This window comes from Temnothorax longispinosus, chromosome 10 (genome assembly GCF_030848805.1).
Source record: "Temnothorax longispinosus isolate EJ_2023e chromosome 10, Tlon_JGU_v1, whole genome shotgun sequence".
Taxonomy (NCBI): Eukaryota; Metazoa; Arthropoda; class Insecta; order Hymenoptera; family Formicidae; genus Temnothorax; species Temnothorax longispinosus.
Window position 1 is genome coordinate 12,095,591 of NC_092367.1, and position 19,156 is coordinate 12,114,746.

At 30.3% G+C, this 19,156-nt stretch overlaps 2 protein-coding genes across 10 annotated transcripts; one reads left to right on the top strand and one right to left on the bottom strand.

Annotated features, from left to right (window-relative positions):
* Positions 1-1,113: 1,113 nt before the first annotated feature.
* Positions 1,114-11,712, bottom strand: LOC139821010 (uncharacterized). 9 transcript variants are annotated; one of them, XM_071791701.1, is made up of 11 exons: positions 10,069-10,552; positions 9,436-9,991; positions 8,788-8,823; positions 8,617-8,698; positions 5,927-6,095; positions 5,426-5,584; positions 4,274-4,360; positions 3,864-4,090; positions 2,242-2,401; positions 1,784-1,894; positions 1,114-1,670 (listed from the first exon to the last, which is right to left on the bottom strand). In XM_071791701.1, exons 4-10 carry the CDS (start codon positions 8,668-8,670, stop codon positions 1,788-1,790), a joined length of 963 nt encoding a protein of 320 aa, XP_071647802.1. In that variant the 5' UTR covers positions 8,671-8,698; positions 8,788-8,823; positions 9,436-9,991; positions 10,069-10,552; the 3' UTR covers positions 1,114-1,670; positions 1,784-1,787. The 9 variants fall into 9 exon arrangements, with proteins under 9 accessions (XP_071647802.1, XP_071647799.1, XP_071647800.1 ...); XM_071791698.1 differs by having other exon boundaries at positions 3,864-4,195; positions 10,069-10,548; XM_071791699.1 differs by having other exon boundaries at positions 3,864-4,195; positions 8,603-8,698; positions 10,069-10,546.
* Positions 11,713-12,666: 954 nt separating this feature from the next.
* LOC139820877 (uncharacterized) lies at positions 12,667-15,910 on the top strand. The gene is made up of 4 exons (XM_071791465.1): positions 12,667-13,298; positions 13,421-13,628; positions 13,938-15,819; positions 15,896-15,910. Exons 1-4 carry the CDS (start codon positions 12,938-12,940, stop codon positions 15,908-15,910), a joined length of 2,466 nt encoding a protein of 821 aa, XP_071647566.1. The 5' UTR covers positions 12,667-12,937.
* The last annotated feature ends 3,246 nt before the right edge of the window (positions 15,911-19,156 follow it).

Genomic DNA, 19,156 nt, shown 5'->3' on the forward strand with positions numbered 1-19,156 from the left:
ATTGACTACGTTTACAGTGTTTACACGGTCCGATTTACGTCAAAGTTATAACATCAATGTTGTAACTATCTGACTTTAGATGCTGTGTAAACGCTCTTTTACAATAAAGTTACTACGCGTAGTAACTTCGTCGTAAAAGAGCATTTACACGACATATGTTATAACTTCGGCGTAAATTGGGTCGTGTAAACGTAGTCACCCTGATAACCGCCAACGATAGAAAACGATAAAAAATTTCTTATTGTTTTTAATATGGTTATAGTGAATCGTTTATTTACGATACTCTATCAGAAATTTACGTTACAAAATACTTGGGATCCTATTGTAAATGTCTTATCAGCTGCACATCAGTTTCTATCATTTTTAATATGCTTAGTGAATCGTTTATTTACGATACTCCATTAGAAACTCACGTTACAAAATACTTGGGATCCTATCGTAAATGTCTTATCAACTGCACATAAATTTCTATCGTTTTTAATATGGTTTAAGGCATCGTTCTTTTGCTCTAAAACATAATGTAGACTTTTAATATGTACATCAACCGAATCATATTATACATCCCAGTAAGCAAAAAATCATTATTACAATGTTATTGCAACGATATTCTATAACTTGTAATGTTGTTAAATATGTAGTTCTTAATGTTGTATAGAACATCATTATGAACATACTTTGACCACGATTCCGAAATTTCAGTAATGTTGAAATGGGAGTGCCATAACGTTGCAAATAACATTGTGCTAACGTTTTTCTATCATTCCTGCAATGTTTTTGAGATAAAAATTTAAATGTACTATCAACTTTATTACAATATTATATTAAGATTACCGTAATATTAATTTTAACATTTATTTAAAGTTCTTACTGATGTTTTATTTCTATTACAGGCAACATGTTTTCAATAAATATGCAATAGTAATAAAATATCTCAATATTTATTATCTAATTAATATTTAGATTGCTTTTATAGACCAGGCTTGGGCAACTTTGAACTCCAGAACCACGACACTTTTTTTCTATCCACGGAAAGTAGGGAAGTGTCGTGGCTCCGGAGCTCGAATTTGCCCAGGCCTGTTATATACTAATCTGCATTGGGGAATAATTCACTAATTATCATAAAAAAAGTTTTATTTATATAGAAATAATATATACTATATATTACATTTTCAGTTTATCACAATATAATATCTTTGGTGAAGGTCACTGATCCTAATGGAAGGTTTTAGGATAAAACTCATCTTTCAAATAAAAAAATCGAATACGGATACAAACAATCGGAGACGGATTATTAAACCACATACAGGTTTTTTAATCCTTAAACTTTTGGATTCTTAAACCACGAATCCTTAAACCATTTACTTCCTCTTAATCAATCCCTCACAGTGAAACAAGTTAAACGAGGACTCTGTATATGCGGGATGCAGACTGAGTCGAGATCGAATCCTTAAACCATTTACTTCCTCTTAATCAATCCCTTACAGTGAAACAAGTTAAACGAGGACTGTATATGCGGGATGCATACTAAGTCGAGATCAAACCCCTTATTTTGTTACTATAATAATACTATACTATAATAATATACTATCTAATACTAACTAATATACTAATAACTATAATAATATAATAATAATATATCAACGCAAGTAAGATAATATATTTATCACTTCCTGAAAAATAAAAGTAGAATTAAATTAGTGAAAAAGTTACTTATAAATTATAACGCGGCAAACTATAATGATTTTATTTTATGGAGAGTATATACCGAAATACATTACATTACCTTTTTAATGTTTTTTTCTTTCCTTGCGGACGTTTGCAAATCTGAACCACTCCATTACAAAGTGTTCAAAATCTTTTTCTGTACTCCGAGGAAATATTGCTCTAAAAGCTTCTGGAATAAGAAAAATTCAATACAGTTTATTGTTAGATGAAAGAAATAATTAATGTTAATTAAAACTTATGATAATTATTGAAATAACACAAAAGTTTCCGGAATAATTTATATATGTACTAAAACGATCAAAAGTATTAGTTTATGGATATATATTTTTCTTTTATTTCGTAAGAATTTTTAACGTGTGTGTGTCCTGCTTTTTAACGATGATTGCCACAAAAAAAATAGAAGACAATTTTAATAAATTCTGAGACAAAAACAACATTTAATACTGCAGGTAATATATATATATATATATATATATATATATATATATCTCTTAAAAAATTATTTTTAATACTTACTTTTAATGATCAGAATTGTGTGCGTATCTCCAATTTTATAATTATTTTTTTGGCCAGTCCATGAACACATGGAGGCTAAGTCATCAGAAAATGTAACACTCAAACTTCTTCTAATAAAATCCTTTTCATGTTTCCCTTCAATTAACATAACCTTGTTCACCTGAAAAATTTATACTTGTAATTCTATATAATGCAGTTTATTATTATAAATTGCAAAGAAAATAATTCAGAAGACTTTTAAAATATAATAACACATATTATAGGATATTATAGAACATATTAAAGGACTCAAGACTTTATTTGATCGTTTTATACATAAAACATACAGTTGAATACATTATAGAGATAATTAATACAAATGCATATATATATATATATATATATATTATATATATATATATATACCTATATATATGCATTTCCATATCAAATAACTACTAACGCATTCACACTACATTGTTCAAGTCTTTTATGCATATAGATCTTCTATATATAAATGTGTGTTGCTTTGTTTTACCATATTTAGCAGAAAGTTTAAGTATTTATATATAAAAATCTTTTTGCAAACTTTTCATATATTTTTAAGCTTTTAAATTTAATTGAAGTGGTTCAGTAATATTTTTTTACAATTTTCTTTATATATATAATATATTAATTTTTGAAGGACATACTATATTTGAAAACTTTACCGACAAAATTCTACCTTCTTTTAGAAAGTTTACATATATCGTATTGGTTGCATAGAATTACAAATGCTTTTACATAGTAAAAATAGGTGTAAATCAATTAGAGCATTTGCTAAATATATCACAAAAATAATTAAAAAATTTCAAAGTAAAGATCTCGAGCTGTCAGTGTAAATATTTATCTGTTTACAAAAATTGTACAACTTTTATATATTATCAGTATGTTTGCTCCGTTAAAGAAAATTGTAAAAAAATATTACTGTACTACTTCAATTAAATTTAAAAGCTTAAAAATATTTGAAAAGTTTGCAAAAAGATTTTTATATATAAATACTTAAACTTTCTGCTAAATATGGTAAAACAAAGCAACACACATTTATATATAAAAGATCTATATGCATAAAAGACTTGAACAATGTAGTGTGAATGCGTTAGTACTTATTTGATATGGCGTTTGGATGATTTTGTCTGTATGTTACTGATACTTTTAGAGTTTTTCATCTATTTTTTCATCTAATAAATTGTCATAAACAAAAAAATATATGCATGTTACGCCACAATCAAAATAACTATAAACATAGTAGATACAGATAATGCGCAATTACTATCTTTGCTATAGGCACTACATTGAAAATAATACCAAAAAATCGGTAAAAATTACAAGTCCTGGTGATCTCTTTGTCGACTCTAAATTGCAAATATTATATTTATTACTCTTGGAGAAAAAGGGAAAAAGAGGGAAAAAAAGGGAGGGAGAGAGAAAGAGGGAGGGAGAAGAGATATCTCTTACAGTCTTTTCTCTTAATTCTTAAATTTTCAAAGTCTGATTTTATTGTGTAAATTTATATCTACTACGATTATGTAACTACTAACCAGAAATGTTATTTGTAAATGTTTATAGAATTAATTATAATTGTGATAAGCAGCTTTACTTACAACTTGCATGAAAGCTTCTTGATCAGTTTTTAGCATATCTTCAAAAGTCAGAAAATTGTCAATGGAAGATAAGGGGAGATATTGTCCAATTTTTGTATCTTGTACAATACTTTCCTTAGAATATTGCTCACTGTTTATCTTTGCCAAAATCAAATTTGTAGTTTCTTGAATTTGAGATAGTGATTGTTCCTGTTTTTCTTTTATATTTGTCACTTTGGCTTCAATACCTGATAGTATCATTTTAAGGTCGTTTATCAAAGTTATTAAAGCTATGTTATCTTCGAAAAGTACAGGTATATTATCCATATTGTGTTCAGTTATTGTAACATTCCCTACAAATTATACAATTAAATAAATGACTGAATTTTGTACGTTTTTGCTAAAAAATGCTTATAATTCTTCTTACTTACTATTGTCATCATGAACAACTTTTACTGTAGTATTTTCATTCTCTTGTGATGAGTTTACTGTAGTATTTTCGTTCTCTTGTGATGAGCCTGAAAATAAATAAATCCGTTTATATTTCTAAAAAAAGGCATATAAAGTCGATACTCGAATTTATTAAAGTTTATTATTGTTGTTTTTCCGTAATTTTGATTGGTTCTCTTGTGCTTATTTCGTGAGCGGCTGTCATTGCATATTTTGACAGTTGTGTGTATCAAAAGTTTAATAATGAGTATAATATTAATGTGACTCTTTTAGAAAAGGAAAAAGCTAAATATAGCGCATGTGATATTTAGTTTTACGTAAAAAATATAAAGTTTTATTTATTATAAATGTGTCAGAAGTTTTCAACCCTTTTCACTGTCATTGTGTATGTTCACAGAAGATAATTACATCACATAATTATTATGAAATATTGTAAATTATACTATTTTCTGAATAAGTAAACATCAATTAATACTCCTTTCAAAAAATTTGAAACAAAATACCTGTGTAATAAGTATTTCAGAGAGCTACATGTTATTGAAATTTGTAACGTAAAGCATTATTATAATAATGAAAAATTTAGAGCACAGATTTTAAGATCAATAAACAAATGTGCACTATCAAGGTGGTATAGGACTTTTTGACTTGATTTGATCTTAAGAATATTCTGTTGCAATAGTATCCTAACTTTTTTAAATACTTGTTTATACAAAAAAGTTCCAAAGAGATGTCTATACCAAGTTTTCTTTAAAACTTTAAATATCTCAAAAAGTATCAGACAAATAAAAAAATGTTTCAGACAAAAGTTGTTCAAATTAATTAGTAGAAAAAGGAGATGAAATAAAAAATAAGGGTTTTTATTTAAAAAATTTAACTTGAACCTTACTGGGCCCAACATGGGCCTCGAATCCAAAATCTAATATCATCTATTGGCTCCCTTTAAACCCTTCAACTTTTATCTAAAACATTTTTCTAATAAATTAATATTTTCTGAGATAATTTGCTGTTCCGGAAATGTTAGTACGCACAGTATATCTCACCACTGTCTTAAAATAAAAATTTGTAAAAATAAATGATTTCCAATAATATATTTGGACAAATATATGCTTGTGTTATTAGGATTAAAAGCTAACCTGCTGTATCTGATTCACATAAACGGTTCATTCTAGGAGGTTCAGGAACATCAACATAATCTGTGAATTTAGTTCGTTTTCTTTTTCTTTTAGATTCAGTTTCGGATTGTGACGAAGCTACTGCTTCTTTTTCAGCTTTTAAAGCTGATTCATAAGTATCTGAAAATAGACTAAATCGTTATTACGTATTTACAATAATAAAAAACTGTATTATATTATACTATAATAATATATTATAATAATATAAAACTGTATTATATTATATTTGTATTCATATTTTAATACAATAATCGAAATTACACTGATACATACGCTAATACGCATACTATTAGATGGTTTAAAAATAAGAAATTAATGTATATTTTAATAAATTTCAGGCATATATTCAATATTTATAGAAGTATCGTCCACTCAAGAATATTTTCTTATAAATACCATAAGCATGCCATAATACAAATATCTTTGTAGTAATCTATATATTTATTTACTTATTATGTTTACTCAATATATGGCACTCATATTTATTCCAACTACTTTTTATTGGAATTTCTCTAATTATTAGAGTCCTGATATTTCTTATCCCTTCAGGCCAGTAGCAATAATTGGGTTCCTCCAACCAAATTGTTGGAACAACAGAAAAATCGGAATCGTCAAATTCCACCACTGCGTACTGAAAAATAGACTATATTTAGTGAAGAAAATGTATTTTCTTTATTTCTTTTTGCTTTTTTTAAATCAGTAAATGTGAAACAGTTGGTAAGTGTTTAATCATTTCAGCTTAATATAAATTACAAATATTAAGTTCTTCAATATAAAAATTGAAACGTTTTTATTATACAAAGTTCCAATATTAAGCAAATAAAAGCAAGTAGTATTTTTACCTTTGACATCAGTCTGTGTGTAGTATCGATAAAAAACAATTTTCTATTTTAAAAGCTTTTCGTAATATTTCATCAACAGTAGTTATGTATACTTCTTCATCAGTCACTTCAGACAAACCGCACCAAAATACAGTACTATCCATTGGATTATCAAAGTAAGGTGTAAGAGAAACATTTTTATATTTAATATGAAATATGTTATCCATTTGAAAAATATCAATTACTTGTATAGCTTTATTATTTTTTAAAAGAAAATTACAATTGGGTTCTTTAATTTCTATTCTAAAACCTTTATACTCGATGGCTGAAAACCTTTCTACTTGTTTATTGTTCATGAAAAGAAAACCATTTCTTTTGAGAAAAATTTTTTCTTCTACCTTCTGAGAAGCATATTTATCAAATTCGTGTACTCTTTTTATAAACTGTGATAATGGTTTATTAGATGTTTTTATCATCATTTTGATTTTATGCATATAATTTTCAAAAGGAAAGCAACTAAATTTATTTAATGAACCAAAGTTTTTCACATCTAATGTTAAGTGTATAAGGTTATGAATATTATGATTCACATATTCGTCACCGTATAAATCGCCAAAATTTGTTACAAAATATACCAATAACTCGTGTGCGTAATCAATATATTTTCTTATCAAATCGTCACATATTAAAATCCTAATTGCACAGTGCAAGGAAAGAAAATGCTGAAAATAATCAGTTTTTAAAAATGGTTTCATAAGCCACGGACCGTAATACAATAAAAAGGACCTAAATTCAGTAGCTTTCCATCTTTCAAATTCTGTTATTGGCCTAGGTTTTCTTGAAAATTCATAGGGAATTGACTTGTACACTAACTGTAATTTTTCATTAATAACATTAATATCTTCTTTTAATAAACGAACTTCCTGATTTCCCTTAACCTAAAATCCTAATAAGCGTTTCATAATACCTAATAAAACCAAATGCATATAATCTAATGGTACACTTGTAATAAAATAAATTTTTAATTCACATAAAATAGATGTTTCTTTATGATAATCTTCATCAGATTTAGAATAGAATTCTTCGTTCGTTCTTAATTTGGAATTCAATTCTGGGAAAGTTATTCTATTCTTTTGAAATACTCCTTCGGCCCAACATTTAGTACAGCCATGATAAGAATTAAAGTTTTTTACACATAATACAAATGCTTTTGCAGGAGCATCACAAAGAATTTTACTAATTTTTACTGGTAGAATCCTATTACCTACATGTAAACCATCTTTTTGTAATATTTTTATTTCGTCAACAAACCTACGTAAAAAAATGTTACAATTATGAGGTTTCTTTTCCCCATGATAAACACCTATCGGAAATGGTTCCACCATTTTCAACTCATCAATTTTTACCAAAATAGGCCAAAATTGGCTATTACTGCTCTTTGTAAGAGGAAGTCCGTCAATATTAACTGATATATTAATCTCATCAATTTTAAAATTTTCTGAATTAATTTCATTATTTTGAATTAATTTCAACAATAACTTTGCCTTTAATCCAAACTGATAATACTTCCCAGGAGGTAGATTTATTATTTTGTTACCAACATTTTCGGTCTTAAAAATGGTTCGTGCATCAGAAGGTAATGAATTTAATTTTAAATCTGATTTAATTATTTTTAATAAATCTGTCATAGCATTTTGTGCAATATGATGCCCAATTGCCCAACATCTAAAATGGTCTTTAAATGTCTCCAGTGATGAATCAGAATCTTGACACACAGACTGAGCTACATTGAATGAGGAGTTATTTGTTATGTTACTAATTTCCATTGTATTTTGAAGATTCGTAAGTTGTTTCGTAAGTTGTTTCGTCGATGTTTGTTCCAAAGTTACTGTGGCAACTGAAGTAACTGTATTTTCACATATTTCCTTTATGTGAACATATTTTACTCTATTTTGTTTAACATTTTTTCGAATATTTTTACGTATAATTTTTTTTAAATATTTCTCATCATGACAATTTTTATAAAACTAAAAATAATAAATGTAAAATTATTATATAAAATTTCTACCAATTTGTAATAAATAAAAATATATGTACGAAGTTAAGGAAGCTATATTTGAAAAGTAATTCATTACTGTTATCGTTGTTGAAAAGGATGTATAACTGTTATAAATTATTAATGAGAAGAAGTCACCAAAACCGAATCACACTTTCCAATCTGTTATGTGCATGCGTGCGTGCGTGCGTGCGCGTGTGTGTGTGTGTGTGTGTGTGTGTGCGTGTGTGTTTGAAACAGAAGGAGAGAAACACATCTTACCCTTTTTGACTGACCTGCTTCTTCATCTGCCATAATTGTTGAGATATATTCCTTGCCTTCCCCAACATACAAAGTATGCTTAGTTTATTTATACACCTTAAAGTGTAATAATACATTTGTATAAATAAATATAGAAATAAATAAAAAGTCAAAAATTATTATAAACTGTACATATATGTACTTACTTTCTATAAGTCACCTTTTATATAATATAACAATTTCTGGAAAAAAAAGAAATAAAGATAAATTACACAGCAATGTCATTTTTATGTATATAATTTACTATGACTGTGTTCCAGAATTCACTGCCAGCGCTGAAAATCTATAGTATTCGTAACGTATACTATATAGATTTTCAGCGCTGGCAGTGAATTCTGGAATACAGCACATATAAAATACTTTAAAATGAACACAATGCAGTTCATGACTAAAACCGATAACATTCAAAATAATATGTTAATTGCAAATGTATTGTAGTCCACGCATCACAGATTAAGTAAAAGCAGTAAAATATATGTATATGCATTTCTAAATATATGTTTCGATGAAAGACTAATATAAAATAGAACACATTAATAACAGATTAATAAACATTGTTATTGGTCTTGTTTGAATTGATCGTTTGATATATCTAATTTTACACTAAATTATTATTTCGGTGATACATGCAAACACAATGATGTATTAAAGCGATACTTCTTCAACAAATCTTTTTGATGGATATTATACGAGTTTTATATACGTTATTATTTACATATGTATATCGCCAAAATTGAGATTTTATAGAAAGTTACTGTTTAATTGGTGCTATCGAAATCATAACATTAACGAACCTTGACGATATCTTTCATGTGTCCAAGGGCAAGTCTAGAGAATGTTCGGCGTGGATTTCCGCCAGAATGATAAGGATACGTCGTCCTCAATCGAGCCACGGTTAGTAGCTTTGTGTTTTGTGCTCGACCAGAGATTCCGTGAATTTCACAAACACTGTCGTGGTTTGAATCGCTCCGAAATCTTGAGGCGTCGGTAGTCTGCCGCAAACGCGAGACAGAGATCTTGCCGAGCATCGACTCGAGGGACGGAAACGAAGGCGAGATCCGGAACGCGGCGTTCTCTGATTGGTCCGATGATTGACGGAGTTGCGCTGTGGGCACAATTATCGTGGGGCGGCATCGACGCGTGATCGACCACGCGGGACGGCGTGATCGACAACCTTGTGCGGATCGAATCCGTGCCACGAGACTGACAGCAGGCACGTAGCAATCAGCCTCGTGGCCCGATTACATTAAGAATATGTTCGATCTTTAATACTTTGGTATATTTCTTTTCTTCTGCAAATCTCTCGATCTCTTATATAGGTCGAAAAATACATCTTGAATCACCAGCTACCTATTTACAGGGCACATATAGATAATTAAGTTCTTATCATATTAATATGCAAGTTTTAGAATATATTAATTACTTACCCATATAAAAATGTTGTATACAATTAAAATAAGCGCTCGACAGCACAAGCACAAACGTACGTATATATGACACACTCACGCATCATACGTATGTAAGATAATGCCACTACAGTCTCCAGAACTATTACTGCTTCCGATTGGCTGTCGCGACAAGCGTGCGTCTCTGCTCATGATCTTGACGTGCTCAAACAGCTGAAAATAATTGGCAGTAAATTGCAAGAAAATAGCAAATAATTCCATCCAAAGAACGAATTATTTATAGTTAACCTAAATTATAGGTTATGATCATCATATCAACTATTCATAGCACTACGTATGGTTAATTGAGAGTTCTTATTATTAATATACAATTTTTAGAATATAATAGTTTATACTTATACTTATATATAAATAATATACTGTAAATAAAGAGCACTCCGCACTGCTCGATCCACACGCATGTATACGCACTCACGCATCGTAGGATAATAATGTACGCATCATGGCTGTCGCGATAAGCGTTGCGCACAATATAAAACAATAACATTCTAACAACAGAAAATTAATATACTACCAACGTTATTTCCAAGTTCAAATTACAAGGAATTTTGAACTGTTGCATTAATCTCAAATAAATGTCAGAGTAACATTTGAAAAATATTTTCTGTAACGTTTTTAAAATATTTTAACAACATTCAGAAAAATCATATTACGAAATAATATTTTTCAAATATGTGTATAATATTATTAAAAAACGTTTAAAAAATACACATAAAGTCAATATTTCTAAACGTAAATTTAATGTTCCTTGCTTACTGGGATACTTGCGTAAACACGCAATGCATACACATGCACACATGCAAACATACCCCTAGCAAAAATTCTAATATTATTAAAATAGAAAGTTTCAATTGACAACTATTCACTGTACACATAATCGCTGATTTATTAATCTATTTCCATCGTCAATGAAAAAGAGAAAGGCTCGTCGGTCTTTTCAGCTTCCACTCATATTAAGCAGATTAATAAATTCGACGAAAGACGCACGGTACATATAGTATAATCGTCATTGAGAGAATAAACTTCCAGAGACTTCAATCGTTGCTATATTAAATTAATATTTTTGAATAGATTAAATCGCATTGACTTATTTTTGGCTGCGAGAGTTTGCCAGGATACATATACATCCAAAGCGTAATCAGCAGTGTGCAACGGTCCTGAAAATAAGGCAGCAATATTATTGTATAGCGATATACATATTTCGACGTGTAAAGTTATTATCGTCAAAGAAATAAACGGGAGGAAAAACATCTTTTATTATAATTGCTTTGTATTAAAAATTTTTAGATGTGCATGAAAATGCCCTTCCTTGTACCAACATGTTTTGATCTCGGACGATATTGAACACGCAATTATTTCTACACATCATACATCAGCGTTTCTTCCGCCAGAAATTGGATTCAGCGTAACGACAATAGCGTAAAGAGCGTAAAATAACTAGGCGAAAGCTGATACTGAAATGAGACGATGTGATTGGTCGGTGGAAAGTTACGCTTACGCAAGTCCCGCAAGTTACGCCGCATGTAACGGCACCGGCCAGCAGATCGTACTGATTGGCTACAAAATAGAGAGATTCTCGAGTTTCTAGAACTTCTCTATTTTGTAGTCAATCAGTACGATCTGCTGCTGGCTTTTCACTGCCCATGAAATTTCACCTTAAGTACATACAGTAGTGACACTGAGGCCGGTATTCATAGTCTTCAAGATCGTCTTAAGTAATGTCTTAAGACGCTAATACGGCTCTGTGATTGGTTCATGACATCTTAAGATTGAACTTAAGACGGTCTTAAATAACTATGTGAGTGTTGGCACCTTTGATGTAGTGGGTCCCAGGTCACATGACTCGCCGCCATCTTCTGGGCTGCACGAACGCTTAAGAGAGAAAAAGAGAGAAGTATCTTTCTCTTTGTCATATATACGGGCTATATTCCTGGCAGGATGCATGCGCACTGGAAATTGAGTACCACTAAAAAAATTCAGTGTCTCTACTGTGTATATTTATACTATGACGTTATAGAGTAATATGAAACAGGAACTAATCAACCAAATCTTAAAGAATTATATATGAAATAGGGGTAGAAAGACTGAAGAATAAGAAAGTTATATAAAAGTAAAAAAATGTGCAAATTAGGAATTTGCACATTGCTTCATCAACATTTTATTTCGCTCACAAAGCTCCTCTTAATTATGAGGAAGCTATTGTATTTTATTTGTTGTATAATTATTAATATTTATTAGTTTTTCTTCCTCATAGAAGAAGCTTTATGAGCGAAATAAAATGTTGATGAAGCAATGTGCAAATTCGGTTTTAACATTTTTTTTTATTAAGCGGTATCCATAATTAATGTAGAGAATCTAAGCCGATTTTTAGTACTTTTTGAATTAAAAAAAAACCTAAATTTGAGAAAGTTATAGCTTGCTAAAGTTTCTTTGATGACGGTTCAAAAGGTATGACGTCACAGCACATTTTCGTGTACTACATTTTCTTCAATTTTGAAGATATTGCAAAAATTCAAAAAGTTTACAAAGAAAGTATGCCATGATCTATCAGACCGCTTAAGGTAGTTGTATCGCGACAGTATTAGTAAAAAATAATGGTCACACTGCATACGATAATGTACGGAAAACTCTACTTATCTATGTAAAACTTTTGACTAAACTGTACCGTTTTCAACCAATCCTGTATGGTCTTACCAATCTGGCAACACTGTATGCTCGCGACTCGCGTCAGTAATGTCAGTATACCATTGAGGTTAGCTCGCGATGCTCGCGTTATTGAGATTATTGAGGTTATTGAGGTTATTTTGAATTAGAAGAAATATAAGCGAAAATGTCTGTTGTACGTTACAAAGGAAGATTAATGAAAGAAAAAGTATTGAAGAAAAGACTTAAAGCTTTAGCGGCAATGTCTGAAGCAAAGAAAAAGAAAAAGTCCTGTCAAGAAGACAATCATTTATGTGTTGGAAGACGTATTGTAGAAGTGTCCGAGCTTGCCAAAAATCTAACTTGCTGTTACTGTGAAAAAGATCTTTCACTTAAAAATGTAGTAAACGAAAGACGACTTGGTTTAAATTCAATTTTAAAAGTACGTTGTCGGGATTGTTCTACATTTACAGATGTTGCTACAGGAAAAATTCATACATCAAAAGATAACTCTAAACACAGTGATGTAAACACAAAAATTGTATTAGGTAAGTTATAGTCAATACATTTTTTCCATTCGCAAACATTGTATCTATGTAATTTTTATTAATTATTACATAATTTATCAAAATTAATATGTTGATTTAAACTTCTAACTTATAAATGACAGGAGCTGTATACGCTGGAGTTGGGTGCTCGGGTGTAAATAAAATACTGGCTTGTATGAATATACCATCTATAACACCAAATTTATTCAAAAAATATGAACGAGAAGTTGGACCTGCAATAGAAGAAGCTGCTAAAGAGAGTTGCAAGCAGGCTGCAAAAGAGGAACGACGATTAATTATAGAAAATGTTGAAAAGCTCTGTCAAGAACTGTAAGATTTTGTTCTTTCATTTTTATTTTGAATAGAAAAACAGGAAGACAAAAATATGTTTTCTATAAGTGTCTTATACATATGTGTAATAATATGTAATAATATGTGTCTTATGTTAGGTATACGTAATTGATAATTATCAAACTTAATTGATATGTATTAATAATAATAAAATAATTGATAATTATTAAACTGATTTGTATATGTATTAATAATAATAAAATAATTGATAATTATTAAACTGATTTGTATATGTATTAAAATAATAAAATAATGTATTAATAAATCTGATTCTTTTTTTGTCAATAGGCCAGACGAAGTAGCTCACGAAATTTACTCTAACTTGATACCTTTAAAACCTGCATCCAAGGATGCAAATCTTTATATTTCAATGCAAGAGAGCTTTACGCAGTCCGTCCTACCACCAGTAATATCGTCAGAAAACACTTTTCCTCTAAAAAATCTTTGTACACCTAATTATAACAATGTAGATACTAATTTGGACGTAAATAATTTTGACGCAGCGATAGGTAATATTATTAACATAATCGTCTCTTATGACATGGGCTGGAGTAAGCGTGGGAACGGAAGAAGCTATGATAGTCTAAATGGTTATGGTGCCATAATTGGTTTTTTGACTGGAAAAATTCTAGACTTTAGAACACGGAATCGAAAATGTAAATTATGCGATAAGGGCCGAGAAAGAAAAGACCATGATTGCCGATTAAATTTTTATGGAAGTGCTAAAGCTATGGAAGCTGATGTAGGTGCTGAGCTTGTAAATGAAAGCACTATTTTAAAAGAAACAGGTCTAAACGTTCGAGTGTTGATCGGCGACGAGGATAGTTCTACAATCGCAGCCGTTCGTCGTGGAAATGACGAAACAATATTCAAGTTAGCCGATAATAATCATCTTAAAAAACATTTTTCAAAAGATTTATACGAACTGCAGAAAACATTTAAAGAAATGAAAAAACGTGATGTAATTCCTCATTTGAAAAAATGTTTTAACTATGCTGTAGCACAAAACAAAGGAAAAAGTGTAGAATTAGCCAGTACTTTACGTACAATCCCTGATCATGTATTTGGCAAACATGAAAACTGCGGCGCATGGTGTCACCGCGATTCCAATGACAGTACTAATACTCAAAAACAGACGATACTATTGAAAGATTCTAAATTATATACAGCATTATGTGCTATTTTTTCAAAATATGCTGATAACTCAGCAAAATTCTCAGTTGCTGCTAGCAGTCAAGCGAACGAAAGTTTGAATAACATTATGGCACATAAAGCTCCAAAGAATAGATGTTATAGTTTGAGTGAATCAGCTGATTTTCGTTGGGCGAGTGCTGTTTGCGCCAAAAACGATGGACAACAATATTTGCCTCGTGTTTCAGCTAAATTATGTATTTCGCCCGGTAAACATATGGAATCTTTTGCTATAATGCAAGATAAACAAAGAGCACGAAGAGCTGAGTTAGCAAAATTACAAAGTACAAAAAGTCGTCGTAATTTAATGAAAAAAATGCGAGAAAATTTAAGGAAAAGAACAGAAAGAATTGAAGGAATACAATACCTGCCAAACTGTGGTCTTGAAATAGATGCTGGAAATTCAGACAGTGTAGATATCAATAATGAAGTAAACAAGACAAATATAGCAATCGATTCCTGTAAAATAGTTTACTTTGATTTAGAGACTACCGGTTTTGAGAACTCTGCGGATATTTTACAAATTGCTGCAAAAACAGAAGGTCGCACGTTTTCAGTATACATTGAACCTACACAAACTGTGGTATCTTATGCTTCTTATGTGACTGGCTTAAAAGTTATAAATAAAGATCTTTTTTGGCGTAATGTAAAGGTACAAACAATTCCATTAAAAGATGCTCTTGAAAGTTTTAAAGAATTTCTTAATATTTCATCTAAACCGTCAGTCTTAGTTGCTCATAATGTTCAATTCGATGCTAAACACTTGCTTCAAGCAATAATACGTCATTCCATGATAAACGATTTTAAATCTATCATTAGTGGATTTTCCGATTCTGAAATTTTGCTACGGAAACGATTTCCTGATCGAAAAGGAAAAGGACAGTTCAAATTATCAAAGCTAGCTGAAGATTTGCTTCCAAAAAAGAATAATAATAACTTTCATGAAGCATTGTTTGACGTAGAAGTGCTAGAAGAACTTGTATGCTTATATATTTCAACAACAGATTTGCTTAACAACAGCAAATCTTATACTGAATCAATAAATAAAATAATAGGAGCTCGAAAAGTAGCAGAAATAGCACTAACCTTAGATGTTTTAAAAGGAATAATTTCTGAAGGAATGATTAAAAAAATTGCTCAGGCCGGGATCACGTATAATACTTTACAGGATATTTATAAGCAAAAGGGCAAAATCGGGCTGAAACAATTTTTATCAGAAAAGTCGACCAATAAAAAAGTTCGCGTAACAAATAGATCGAAAATATTAAACAATATTATTAATTATGTAAAAGATCATGTTAACTAATTTGTATCTTATTCTACAATTGTTTCATTTAAGGTTTATATATGGTGCGTTTTCTACAACAAGCGACAAAAATCTCGTTCTGTTTTTTTTTTATATTTTATAAAAGATTAATAAATACGTTGTATTACTTTCAGAGTACGTTATATTCGTCGTTCTGTTTTTTTCTTAAATATTTTATAAAAGATTAATAAATACAATGTATATATTACTTATAGTACGTTATATTTGTTGTGCTCAACATTAATATAAATAAATTTATAGTTCTACACATACAATACCTATTATTTTACCTATTATAAAATAAATTAGTACGGTATAGAATAGGATATTGGCTGATCTGAACTACCTTCATATGCAGTGTTGCCAGATCTTTACAGGTTAGGTGTCGTATGCGTCCACCGCTATAAGAAATTGTGTACTTCGCGTAACAATTGCTTCAAAACTAGATAGACAAGGGTCTTGTACTTTTGTAAGAATATTTTTACAAGTCTCTTTTGTTATCTCTTTGTTTTTCATCAAAATCGTATGAGTAGTTTGATCGCTACAATTACAAACGTGATATGGGAAGCCGTTTTCGCCCTACGATACATGTAAAAAGTGCTAAGTTTGACTTCCATTATTTCAACTTTGGTATAGTCAATATTTTTCTACTTGCACGTGTGTGTAGAGCGTGTTTACATTAATATGCTGTTCAAATTTTAAAAGATTCCTATGAAAATGGGTTTTGCGATACAACTACCTTAAGGACGTTCTCCGGTGGCAGTTGTGCTCAACTCAGACACACGGAGTAATGATATGGTTGACAACTACTTCCGTGCGCAAAAGTCTGAAACTCGTCTAGCCGCGCAGCTTTACTCGATCTGGCAAATTTTTGTTCCGTTTCCATTTCTCCAATACCAATCATAAATGAGTACGTTCTACTTGTTTATTGAGCATTCTAAAAGTAAATAATAATGAATCATAAAGAAAAAAGATTAAATAACTTGATTTAAATAACGTTCCCCATAAGATCTTGACGTTCTCTACTTAACCTATATGTCGCAGCGGTAGCAACGTTGCCAAGTCTCGCAGTGATCTCTCCCTCTTCCTGCCTCCGAGCAGACGAAAATTATGTCCGATAGTGTTCTTTAGACGACTATTTCTCAAAAATAAATACCGCTTGCTATATCGAACTTTATTGTCACACGTTACTAATAATATGAGGCATCTTATACTATTTTTTTAAAAAAATTCTAAGAAAACTGTACTTATTATTCATTAAAATGTCCGTGTCGATAGAGCTCAAAATAGGGATCCCGTGTTAAAAATCGGAACTTTGAAGCTGAATATCTCGAATTTTAGTACCGCAAGGGGCATTGAATAAAACGCCTACGTATAAAACGCGTTTAATTAAAAATATACTGAAAGTTTAAAAAAATAATCGGAACTTTGAAGCTGAATATCTCGAATTTTAGTACCGCAAGGGGCATTGAATAAAACGCCTACGTATAAAACGCGTTTAATTAAAAATATACTGAAAGTTTAAAAAAATTTCTAAGAAAACGATTTTGCCGGTGAACGTCCTTAATGATACTTCATATTAAGATTACATGTATAACTTATACACTTTTTAGGTAAAAATCGGTAACCTCTTCACCGATCCTCGCTAAATTCAATAACAACCTACCTTTAATGATACTTTATCCATAAAAAAATTTAACTCGATATCTCAAAATTTGCGGAAGAGCAATCACGTAGATTTTTTTAGACAGAAATCGGTAACTTCTTTATTATTAGCAATTTTACTAATTCTATTATATTCTTTTCTACCCATATTTCATATATAATTCTTTAAGATTTGGTTGATTAGTTCTTGAGTTATAGATAAATCCGTATTTCATATATAAATCCGTATTTCATATCCTATTTCATATATAATTGTTTAAGATTTGGTTGATTAGACCTATAGTTTTATACGCAATTAAAGGTCCATATACGAGGTTTACGAACGAGGTTACGAGAGAAAGCAAAAATGCATGCAATATAGAGAAAAAAAGTCGAGAAAATAACAAGTAAGGATATTATAGTTAAATAATATCTATATGTATATTAACAAATAGAAGAAGTAAATTTAAATGTTTCGACTACACGAAGCACGAAGTCTTCATCAGCCAAATAAATTAAGAAGTAAATAAATAATAAGTATAATAAATGTTTAATGATAAAAAAGTGGTCAGGAATTGTAAAACATAGATAATATAAAATGACAGAAAAGAGAAAATAAAAATAAAAAGTTACTTGTAAAATAAGTCGAGTAAAACTATAGAAGACTACTACACCCTTTGAGTTTGATGAAATTTTACTGATACTTATTGTTAGTATACCCACTAAATGTAGTCGAAACCCACAGTGTTGAGTTGCGAAAATGCTTAGTTTCCGAGAAAAAAATTCAATTATTTGACAAAATTAACATATTTTTCATAATCTTGTAATAAAAAAATTGGGATTTAAAAATATTTTGTTAAAATATATCATTTTATTAGTGTATTCCATGCTTCACGTGGAAAGTTGAAAACCCGAACCGTACATCAATGATGGACCTCGCTTCAGGTCAAGATCGTTAAAAGGGTGAGTCCCCTAAACATGCAGCAGTTTATTTAACCTTATTTTTTCACGTCAAAATCTTGGCAAACCTAGATTAGGCCAAATAATTATAAATTTTTTTCTCGGAAACTAAGCATTTCCGCAACTCAACACTGTGGGTTTCGACTACATTTAGTGCAGGGTACTACATACCTATAAAATTTCATCAAAATCGAATATATACCCGAAGGGGGCGGGTAGTCTTTTAAAGCCATAAATCGAATATCGAAACGTGATGTCAACCAAGAGGGACACGATTACGATAGGCTACCGCCCTTCCCCCGCAGGCAAAGTTGGGTGGGGGTGGATCTCGGTTTGCGTAGAAAGTTGAAAACCCGAACCGTACAATGACAGACCTCGGTTCGGGTGGGGTAAACCTCGGAAAACT